The following is an 11973-nucleotide window of genomic DNA, read 5'->3' as shown; positions in this document are numbered from 1 at the left end:
ACCGCGTCCAGACTAAAATGCTAAAAGCACCATTCCTTTTCAAAATGTCCCAGATCCTCATTCCACTTCTTCGTGTCTGCAATATAAAAATGACTTTACAATCTGGTAAACATTGCTAAGTTAGCTACATTTAACCAGTACCATGGGGATGTTGACGTAACATTTCAGACAAACGACAACTATATGACAGCTGAAAAGGCCATAACGTCGACATTGTCTGAGCAAAATGATGACGTCAATGGGACAACTGACCTGATAATACCGTCAATAGGACAACTGACCTGACGATACCGTCAATGGGACAACTGATCAGACGATACCGTCAATGGGACAACTGACCTGATGATACCGTCAATGGGACAACTGATCAGACGATACCGTCAATGGGACAACTGACCTGACGATACCGTCAATGGGACAACTGACCCGACGATACCGTCAATGGGACAACTGACCAGACGATACCGTCAATGGGACAACTGACCTGACGATACCGTCAATGGGACAACTGACCTGATAATACCGTCAATAGGACAACTGACATGACGATACCGTCAATAGGACAACTGACCTGACGATACCGTCAATAGGGCAATTGGTCAGACGATACATCAATGGGACAACTGACCTGACGATACCGTCAATGGGATAACTGACCTGACGATACCGTCAATGGGACAACTGACCTGATGATACTGTCAATAGGACAACTGATCAGACGATACCGCCAAAAGGGCAATTGGTCAGACGATACATCAATGGGACAACTGACCTGACGATACCGTCAATGGGACAACTGACCTGACGATACCGTCAATGGGGCAACTGACCTGACGATACCGTCAATGGGACAACTAACCTGACGATACCGTCAATAGGACAACTGACCTGACGATACCGTTAATAGGGCAACTGACCTGACGATACTGCAAAGGGGGCAATTTGCATGATTTTATCGTCTTCCATAAAATTGTTACAAAAATTAAAAAATACAAGATATTCGTGCATCTTCCCGACAAGAAATTGATAAAAAACAATATGAAACGGAGACAACAAATACAAAAACTGAAGGCTTTGGCGAAAACATTATTGTTACCATAATTACAACATCACATCAGAATAGCTTTCACTGACCATTGGTTATTTTCACTCTGTGGTGGACGTATCCTGGTCCGAACTACTCGGCTGAGCGTCCATGTTGCCTGAAAAACCAAGTGGACGATTTGTTACAAATGACATCCATACCAAAGACAAACAAACAAATACTCCTGTCTTTATCAGTTTCTTCTTCTTTTGTAATTTACATTTATTTTATCTTTCATTCAAGATCTCGCACCTCTTTATAACTTTTAAATGTTGGAAATATACAACGAGATAGTATAGAATAAATTAGCACATATATACAGCTAAGAAAGATATATTTACATTTAAGTATACACTATAAAAAATACAATAAAATGTTGGATCAGTAAGGTAAGTATACGGATATTTATCATTATAACAAGGCGATAGGCTTCCAGTGTAAGTACATACACATGAGAGATAGACAACCGGAAAAGGTAAATGTGCACAAACACATCCGGTACATGTACATACACATGAGGGATAGACAACCGGAAAAGGTTAATGTGCACAAACACATCCGGTATATGTACATACACATGAGGGATAGACAACCGGAAAAGGTAAATGTGCACAAACACATCCGGTACATGTACATACACATGAGGGATAGACAACCGGAAAAGGTAAATGTGTACGTACACACCCGGCATATGTACTTACATATGAGGGATTGACAACCGGTATATGTAAATGTGTACGTACACATCCGGTATATGTACTTACACGTGAGTGGAAGACAACCAGTATATGTAAATGTGTACGTACACACCCGGAATATGTACACAGACGGTAGATTACCGGTATAAGTATTGCATATACATATAAATTAATTGGAGAGAGGAAGTAAAAAAAAATGACATAGATGCAGGCAATATGCAGGACAAACTACAATAGAAGTGGTACCGAAAAAATAATAAGAATCCGATAGACAAAAGTAATAAATGGAATAGACGTTAGTTGTAAAGGCAAAGATTGGATTTGTAAGGGCACAGACAGGGGCTATAAGGGAAAAGACGGAAGTAACAAGCGCAAGGACGGCAGCCATAGTAAGGGCATTGACAGAAGTAAGAAGAGGATAAGCGGAAGTTATAAATGGTAGATGAAAGTTGTAAGCGGGATAAACGGAAATAGTACGATAAGCGGAATAGACGGAAGCTGTAAATGCATGGTATAAATTGAAGAAATAAATTGGAGAGAGTAATGAAAGTTGTAAAGAAAAGTATTAGTATCTTTGAAAGACGAAAACAATATGTGGAATATAACTGTATTAGTAAGACTATGTCAACACCAGTACCCAGAACCACTCAGCAGCTGTAGCCAGAGTCGAAGAAGAGTATCTACATCAACTCGATATCTACCAAAGTGTAACAATCGGTACCTGTATGGGTAACCCTAAGTATATCGTATGATGGCCGCCCTTTGGTAACTGGTGTCTGGCTGTAGGGGCTATTTAGTGGCCGTGGCCGACTACTACCTGAGCGAGTGTTCCCGGCTGTAGTTCTCGGCCTGTACACGTTCATCACCAAAGAGGCGTCCGACCCAGGTGTGACGTCATCCCTTGGTCCGGGGTACCTGTAAGGGTAGATTATGTACGTTCATATGTATATCGCTTTGCGTCCACTGAGACCGTATTTAACGCTACGCACATGCCATACCAACCCCCTCCTTTTACACCTGGATTGAGTTAATGAAACGTTTAATGAGTTTTCTGCTGTATACGATAAACATTCATTGCTTGACAACTGTTATTAAAATAATTTAATTATATACCGATAACAACTTTAGTTGATTTACGTTACACAATGAGAACCTTTGTGCCTTTCATTAAACTGAACCCATGGAAAACTTCCCATGGTAGATCGTATATACGTAAGTGTACGTACGTTTGTTGGTGATATGGAATTCGTCAATATTGATCGATATTTATTAAATCCGTTAAAAGGAAGTATGCGATATGCAGACTTATCACACTTCAATCCGTGTATACATAAATATTCTGACGATACTGACACAACTCACCAGGGGTTTTGATAAAGATGGGAGTAACGATCTTCACATTCCTGCCTAAATTCTCCCAACTGGAAAATAAAATGTAAAAAATACAATTGAAATGTGCCGTATATAACTACAAAACTCTTGACCATACCGAGCTAGTCCTGGTTACTTACTAATAAGAACAGCTATGGTACCGTATTAACAACTTCAATGAAATAACAGACTTAGCTAGCTAAGTCTGTGCAAATAGACATCAACGGTCTTAATCCCCTTCTTCCCGGACCTATATCAGATATTTTATGTTATATAAAAACTTGTATGTGATGTTTTCCCAATACGTCAAGTTTAGAAATACGTCTTCATGTTTTTAGTTAATACATAGTATGGTTCAGGATGATAACAAACCATTAAAATACCAGTCTATCTCTCAAATCCCATACAACACGAGCACAAATACATACCACGACCTGCCTGCCAGAACGAGGCATCTTCCAGTCAGTCATACAGGGAACGCCCCAGCCCACCTCACCAACCATCCGTGAGCGAGGTCTAGGGTGGGGAGTCTGGGCGCCCGCCCTCCAAATGTAATCCGCCTCGCCCGTGCCCTCGGCAGACATAGTCCCGATACCTATATGTCTGTGTTCCTGTTCTACTGTCACCCTGTGGTCCCTGTTAGCATCAGGGCCTGTAATGACAAAGTGTCACATGTCCGATCTCTAATTCAAGTTATCATTCCTCATAACAGTGTTATCATACCACAAAATATAACAATGATATCGTACCATAAAATATAACAGTGTTTACACCTCAATATAACAATGGCATATTGAGACTCTAGCGCTATTATAATACAAAATATAACAGTGTTTACACCTCAATATAACAATGGCATATTGAGACTCTAGCGCTATTATAATACAAAATATAACAATGTTTACACCACAATATAACAATGGCATATTGAGACCCTTGTGCTATTATAATACAAAATATAACAGCGGTATCACGCTGAAATCCACTGCAATCACACCACAAAATATACATCAGTGAATTACAGAAAAAAAACTATAACATATATTATCCTTCAGATCAAATGGTACTTGCTCGAGACAATACAGGTGGAATGAGTAAATGATGGGAAATGTATTCAGAAAAAGGAAATAATTAGGATATTACATATTTTTGTGGGATATTAACCATGTAAAGAGGAAATGGCTGGGATATTACATATTTTTGTGGGATATTAACCATGTAAAGAGGAAATGGCTGGGATATTACATATTTTTGTGGGGTATTAATCATGTAAAGAGGAAATGGCTGGGATATTTCATTCGAAATAAGTAAATACGACTGAGATATAAAGTACGACAAGAGGAAATGTTTGTGATATTTCATTGAGTAAACGGATACGATATTAAATGGTTGGAAGAATATGCACCGAAAAGGTAATTGGTTTGGATATCATGTATAAAATGCGTAAATTATTGAAATATTATTATATACCGAATCTGTGAAAGAATAGGATATTGCAAACAGAACGATAAAATGCTTGTGATATATATGAAATGAGTAAATGATTGGCATATTACGTACGGATAAAGAGAATGGTTCGGATATTACTCAAGATAGGAAAAAATAGCTCAGTGGTATTCATGAGACGTGGAATTACTAACAAGGACTTCAATATTTTCTTGGCCTACAGAGTTGATATTGTAAAACTCTGTATGATTACTTGTATTATGGATGGCACAGAATAATAGGGGAGAAATCACAATTTCTTATTTCCCATTGTGTTGTATACAATTTGCTGAGTTCATGCGTCCAATAACGAGAGATAATTACGCCAAATTGTTATAAACTACATGTTACAAGTAGTCTGCTGTGTATTGACGGCGCCAGGTATTCCCTACCTAATTAATATTTAACATTTTTTACCGCTTTAGTGAATGTTTTATTGATTTTACCAATCATCCTAGTTACTGTTACCATTCAGCCATCTACTGGGACACAACTGATCGCATAGTCAATCATCACTAGCACTGCTAAATTGAATTTTAAAATGACGAATATATTTCAGGGTAATGATTGTGTGTGTGTGTGTATGTGTGTGTGTATGTGTGTGTGTGTGTGTATGTGTGTGTGTGTGTGTGTGTGTGTGTGTGTGTGTGTGTGTGTGTGTGTGTGTGTGAGTGAGTGTGTGTGTGTGTGTGTGTGTGTGTGTGTGTGTGTGTGTGTGTGTGTGTGTGTGTGTGTGTGTGTGTGTGTGTGTGTGTGGTTCGTTGGGGGTTTTGTTTGGTCCCACATAACTTCTCTCGCGTGATATGTGTAGTTTAAGCCGAACAGAATAAAATCCGACGTGCCTTTTGACTACGGCACAAATACTCAAAGGTAACCACACGGTAATGACATATATGTATAGTATTTCGCTTTTATTTCAGTGATATACATATTGTATGCGCATATCAATTTCAGAAAATGCAGAATGTCAAAAAGAGATACATAATGAAATACTATTACATGTGGCATTCATTGCGCGCAAATAATAAGGCCCGTAAAATATCTTATAACATTTATAAAAAAAATCTTATGTAATGGCCAATTTATTACAGACTTCTAGATAAGTGAACCCTAACTTCACAACAATTAAACCTAAAACGCACGGGCCAAACAAATGGATCTAGACAATACTTAATAATTCATTAATCTACCGGTAAATGAATAAAGCCTTCATAGGCCTACATTTATTTATAATGATTAATAAGATTTGGGCGATAAACTTCCAGCTTTAAGTTTTCGAAATTAAACTATTATTTAAAGCATATTTACATTCCGTCTGGTTTTAACACCCTATGTAAATACGTATTGATAACCAACCGCAAGTGTAAATACAAGCCTTTACAGAATGTGTATTTGACGCTCTTTTCACTGGAGATATGTGTATTAAGTCGGTCTTACTGTGCTAACATACTAACCCTACTGCACCACTCCTAAACTGAGCCAAAGTTGTCCCAAAGTTATGACAACGATCTTACATATGATGTAGACTTAACTGAATTTGCAACACACGGTTACAAATATTTTTTTTTTGTTCTTGTAATATCTATTAATTATACTTAAATTAATATTGATTTATCAGTACAATTAAGAGTTAACAATACATTACCTGTAAAAAGCATTCTTCCGGCCCAGGGTTCATTTCCATCAATGACATTGTAAATGCTTCTTGGATCATTATTGTCAGCAAACGACACTTTGGTAGTCATTGCTGCCGCCTTTTTAAGATAAGCTACTTCCTCTGATCTGTTAAATGCCCACACGGGTCGTACTAGGCCTGAACACGAGGTGAGTCCACACCTGATTACCTCTCGCTAGCAACGAGACGCCATTGTCAAGTGTAACTAAGGAAATACCGGAAGTTGTTATTCTAAAACGAGGCTGCATAGGAACAAGAGCTGAAATAGAAGTTGGTAAGAACGATTTCTAGTGCTTGAAATGATGTTCACAGATATTTTAGTTGTAGTTAATAGTGTATCTAAATATCTTCCCTAAACAGATACTTGCATATGGGTTTTTCATTCAAGTCATTTGTTGTTTTTTAACGAAATGTGATGTAGTGAACGACGGTCGTGAAGGAAGCCAACTTCGTCAGTGAATTGGTTCACATGTTAACGTTTCGGAATACTAGACTAACTAGGACAATAAAGTATTCTTGTACATTCCAATGATAGCACATGGTAACTGCTGGTGATATATGTATTAATTATCAATGAACAGCCACGTCGTTTTATTTGCTGACCGAAACCGCCCCCCTCTCCTTCCCCCAATTTCACACACAATACAGTACATTTCCTGACTAACGTCCATACATTAGGGCACGTGGATTCATAGCAAGTATATTTTAGTCAAACTGTTCATTGTCCGATACGCTATGACAGTAACAACTATGATATACATATGTAGAATAGATTTTAAACTAAATCGTTGTTGAGTTATATTTAATTTTGTATGATTGGAAGTGACATATTTTAATTTCTACTTTACAACGCAGGTGTTAGCATGGATTCTGCCTATCTCAAGAAACAGCTAGGGTCTTGCCTTGCTGCCTGCTTATCAGAAGTAGCAGAAAAAAGACCCAGGGATCCAGTAGAGTACATTGCACAATGGTTGTACAAGATGAAAGAAAACGAACAATACAAAGCTCAAGTAAGGTTTGATTCTAAGGTTATTGTAGCTGATTTGTAGTCATTCACCAATCATTATCTGTGTGAATAAGTTATTTGAGGTCGTAAATAGGTTCAATTATTTTCTGACAATTAGATGTACTTATATTTATCAATAAAATTATTAAATCAGGAAGTATATTAAAGTCAGTATCATTTGTAAAGTGGGCATGTAGTGGAAATAGGTATCAATGATCATGATTATTTATGACATTACTATTTAGATTTTTTGGAACATTTTGATGAAGTTACATAACTGTACAATATGAACAAACGAGATATTGTTTTTGAATTAATTGAACTCATACAGATGGTTATAATATACAAACAAAATATCAATATTAAAATCAACAGTCTTTATATAATTTTTAATAAGAATAAGCAAATCTTTATCAAATTATATGAGTTTGAATTGATATGGCTTACACAACTGCTGATCATATTCAATCATATTCAATCATATTCAAAGTGACCTGACTGATTACACTGCTGTGACATTTTTATATATGTGACATGTTATTGTGGCTCATAAACCTTCAACATGATTAGTACCACACATTAAATTTGGTCAGATTATTCTTAGTTTGGATTATGTAATTATAAAACTAAATTTAATCTTAATGTATGAACCATTTTTTCCAGAAAGAAAATGAAAAGAGGATGCTAATTCTGGAACAAGACAACTTTGAAAAAGAGAAGGAAATACAAGCAAAAAGGAAAGAAGAAGCTATGAAAATTGCAGAAGAAGATGAAGAGAGAAGAAAGGCAAGTGTTTACCTAATTACACTTGGTCTCACTTATTTTCATTGTTATTATGTTTGATTGTGATTGTACACTTCACAAAGGCTTGGTTATACCAGGGATGTATTTCACAATTACAAGGAAATTTTCAAGCATGTTTTCATGGCATTATATTGTGGTAGACATTGTTTTTAAAAAAAACTGTTCTTAATTTGAAAGATCAATAAAGTGGTCATATTTTGCAGTTGGAATCTTTATAAAAGTTCTGCAGTTATAATTTAGTAAATAAATTGGATCTGTTCATTGAACTTAAAAGAACAATTTATGATATTTGCGTTGTCCCCTCTGGTAGGCTGAGGAGGAGCGTGCTAAGAAGGAGAGTTCATCCCCAACTAAGCTGCCACCAGTGATGGAGGCACAGGAGCCCACAGAGGAAGAAATCAAACCAACAGTGGCTCAAATCCAGGAAGAGGCTGCACCAGAGGTAACAGAGGAGGCAGAAAAACCTAGCGAGGCAACAGAAACACCTGCAGAAGAAGCACAGAAACCAAGTGAGGAGACAACAGAGGAGGTGTCTGTACCAAAAGAGGTTTGTGTTTGTTATTACCGGTATTAGTTAATGTTGAGTAAGTGTTCATGTTAAGTACTCAAATGCATACAGTTGAGTATAGTTACAGGGGCAGGAACATATGTATATTTAAGTACTTCCATTGTCTAAAGTCATAAAATATACTCTCTGGTTTTTAGTGTTAGATATACTTAATGTGTAGAAAGGCTTTAGTAATCAAATCACTATTAATATGATATATATCAGTGAATGTATAATGATTTGAACACTTCTGCCTACAGGAGGACGGTGAGCAAGCAAAGGAGGAAGGAGGAGAGGCTCCACCAGAGCAAGAAGCATCGTAGATAGATATACCTGATAGTTCAAGTCACAAAAATCAAAACATCATATCATTGACAATGAGGCATTTACTAATATGTAGATAGGATATAAAAAGTTGTCTGGAAAGTGTCTAAAGATGAATCAAAGGAAACCTTCAACTATTTGTTCGCCAAAGCTGTTTAAACTATTTTGGATATAAAAGAAGAGCTACTGGCAGATTTATGCTGGACTGACCAGCCTTTGTGATTACTGGCCTAACTGTGATAAGTTTCCTCAGCCGTCCATGAAGATTTGTCCTGTAATATGTAACAATATCTTGGCTAGATGTATTTGTTGAACTGGGTACGAGGATGTGTGGATGTGTGTGAAAATGAATTATAAGGGAGACAACTCTTGCATTGTTAGCCAAAATTATATAATGTACACAAAATATGTTATAGTAATGTTGTATAATAAAATTCAGATATGAAAATAAGAATTTATTATATATTACAAATAGATATTGTCAGGGGAAATTCTCTAAAATAGAAAAATGGGTTATTAGGTATTGGAGAATATATTTAGAACACGGAACCACATGAGAGGAAACATAATTGAATGTAACAAAATATATACAGCTCTGGCCCATGAAGGTAACATAAAATACACAGCTCTGGCCCATGAAGGTAACAAAATATATACAGCTCTGGCCCATGAAGGTAACAAAATATATACAGCTCTGGCCCATGAAGGTAACAAAATATACACAGCTCTGGCCCATGAAGGTAACAAAATATACACAGCTCTGGCCCATGAAGGTAACAAAATATATACAGCTCTGGCCCATGAAGGTAACAAAATATATACAGCTCTGGCCCATGAAGGTAACAAAATATATACAGCTCTGGCCCATGAAGGTAACAAAATATACACAGCTCTGACACATGAAGGTAACAAAATATTCACAGCTCTGGCCCATGAAAATGACAAAATATACAGCCTACATGTGAAAGTTCAACAAGCTTACAGTAAGTGTTGCAATCAACACAGGACCCCTACCGTGCTGTAATTAAAATTTTTCAAGCAAGTTATCATCTGGAAACCAAAAATCTCCTGTTAGCAACCGTGACCTTTGTAGTTGACCTTTTGACCCCAAAGACAATCGCACAATAGGTTTCCTAACCTAATATTGTATCATGTTTAAACCTGATCAGCTATCCCTAACTCAAGTTATCATCTGGAATCAAAAATCTATTTTTAGTAACAGTGACCTTTGTAGTAGATCTCTTGACCCCAAACACAATCCAACACTAGATCTCATACTAAATTGACATTTTATCAAGTTTTAACCTTATCGGTCATCCCTTATGCAAGATATCATCCGGTCCGGACAGACAGACAGACAGACAGACGACGATAAGCATTGTAGTCCGTTGCAGTTTCAACGGCACCTGTAATTGTGACATAAAATATACAGCCTGATCTGTGGAAATGGCATTAGTTATACAGCCTGTCCTGTAAAAGTGGCATTAAAAATAATGTCTGACATGTGAAAGTGGCATTAGTTATACAGCAAGACCTTTGAAAGTGGCATTAGATATACAGGAAGACCTTTGAAAGTGGCATTAGATATGCGGCATGACCTGTGAAAGTGGCATAAAAAATAATGTCTGACATGTGAAAGTGGCATTAGTTATACAGCAAGACCTTTGAAAGTGGCATTAGATATACGGCAAGACCTTTGAAAGTGGCAATGAAAATAGAGCCTGACCGATGAAAGTGGCATTAGATATACTGCATGTCCCGTGGAAGTGGCATTAGATATACAGATTTGTCCCCGCGAAAGTAACATGCGACTTTGTGCTAACAATATTTAGTACAATATATATATATAATGTCAGCAGAGGAAGGTACTCGTTTATGATGTGTTGCTGATGTCCTGAGAAGGTAACCCGTTTATGATGTGTTGCTGATGTCCTGAGAAGGTAACCCGTTTATGATGTGTTGCTGATGTCCTGAGAAGGTAACCCGTTTATGATGTGCTACTGATGTCCTGAGAAGGTAACCCGTTTATGATGTGGTTCCTATGACCTGAAAGGGTAAGCCGTTTATGATGTGGTACCTATGACCTGAAAGGGTAAGCCGTTTATGATGTGGTTCCTATGACCTGAAAGGGTAAGCCGTTTATGATGTGCTACTGATGTCCTTAGAAGGTAACCCGTTTATGATGTGCTACTGATGTCCTTAGAAGGTAACCCGTTTATGATGTGCTACTGATGTCCCTAGAAGGTAACCCGTTTATGATGTGCTACTGATGTCCCTAGAAGGTAACCCGTTTATGATGTGGTACCTATGACCTGAAAGGGTAACCCGTTTATGATGTGCTACTGATGTCCTTAAAAGGTAACCCGTTTATGATGTGGTACTGATGTCCTTAGAAGGTAACCCGTTTATGATGTGGTTCCTATGACCTGAAAGGGTAAGCCGTTTATGATGTGCTACTGATGTCCTTAGAAGGTAACCCGTTTATGATGTGTTGCTGATGTCCTGAGAAGGTAACCCGTTTATGATGTGTTGCTGATGTCCTGAGAAGGTAACCCGTTTATGATGTGTTGCTGATGTCCTGAGAAGGTAAGCCGTTTATGATGTGTTGCTGATATCCTGAGAAGGTAACCCGTTTATGATGTGTTGCTGATGTCCTGAGAAGGTAACCCGTTTATGATGTGTTGCTGATGTCCTGAGAAGGTAACCCGTTTATGATGTGTTACATATGACCTGAAAGGGAAACCCGTATATGATGTGATACTGATGTCCTGATATATACAGCTCTGGCCCATGAAGGTAACAAAATATATACAGCTATATACAGCTCTGGCCTGTGAAAATGACAAAATATACAGCCTACATGTGAAAGTTCAACAAGCTTACAGTTAGTGTTGCAAGCAACACAGGACCCCTACCGTGCTGTAATTAAACTTTTTGAAGCAAGTTATCATCTGGAAACCAGAAATCTCCTGTTAGCAA

At 37.5% G+C, this 11973-nt stretch overlaps 2 protein-coding genes across 2 annotated transcripts; one reads left to right on the top strand and one right to left on the bottom strand.

Annotated features, from left to right (window-relative positions):
• LOC132543973 (uncharacterized) lies at positions 1-6383 on the bottom strand. The gene is made up of 6 exons (XM_060207528.1): positions 6284-6383; positions 3582-3805; positions 3145-3203; positions 2504-2697; positions 1135-1202; positions 1-76 (listed from the first exon to the last, which is right to left on the bottom strand). Exons 1-5 carry the CDS (start codon positions 6381-6383, stop codon positions 1147-1149), a joined length of 633 nt encoding a protein of 210 aa, XP_060063511.1. The 3' UTR covers positions 1-76; positions 1135-1146.
• A 793-nt stretch (positions 6384-7176) lies between these two features.
• On the top strand, positions 7177-9134 carry LOC132543948 (DPY30 domain-containing protein 1-like). The gene is made up of 4 exons (XM_060207505.1): positions 7177-7323; positions 7983-8105; positions 8434-8670; positions 8931-9134. Exons 1-4 carry the CDS (start codon positions 7177-7179, stop codon positions 8991-8993), a joined length of 570 nt encoding a protein of 189 aa, XP_060063488.1. The 3' UTR covers positions 8994-9134.
• The last annotated feature ends 2839 nt before the right edge of the window (positions 9135-11973 follow it).

This window comes from Ylistrum balloti, unplaced genomic scaffold (genome assembly GCF_031769215.1).
Source record: "Ylistrum balloti isolate Yb309-2 unplaced genomic scaffold, AGI_CSIRO_Ybal_v1 Utg369772, whole genome shotgun sequence".
NCBI classification, from domain to species: domain Eukaryota; kingdom Metazoa; phylum Mollusca; class Bivalvia; order Pectinida; family Pectinidae; genus Ylistrum; species Ylistrum balloti.
Note: the sequence above shows the minus strand (reverse complement) of the source record. Positions and strands in the feature narration are given on the sequence as shown.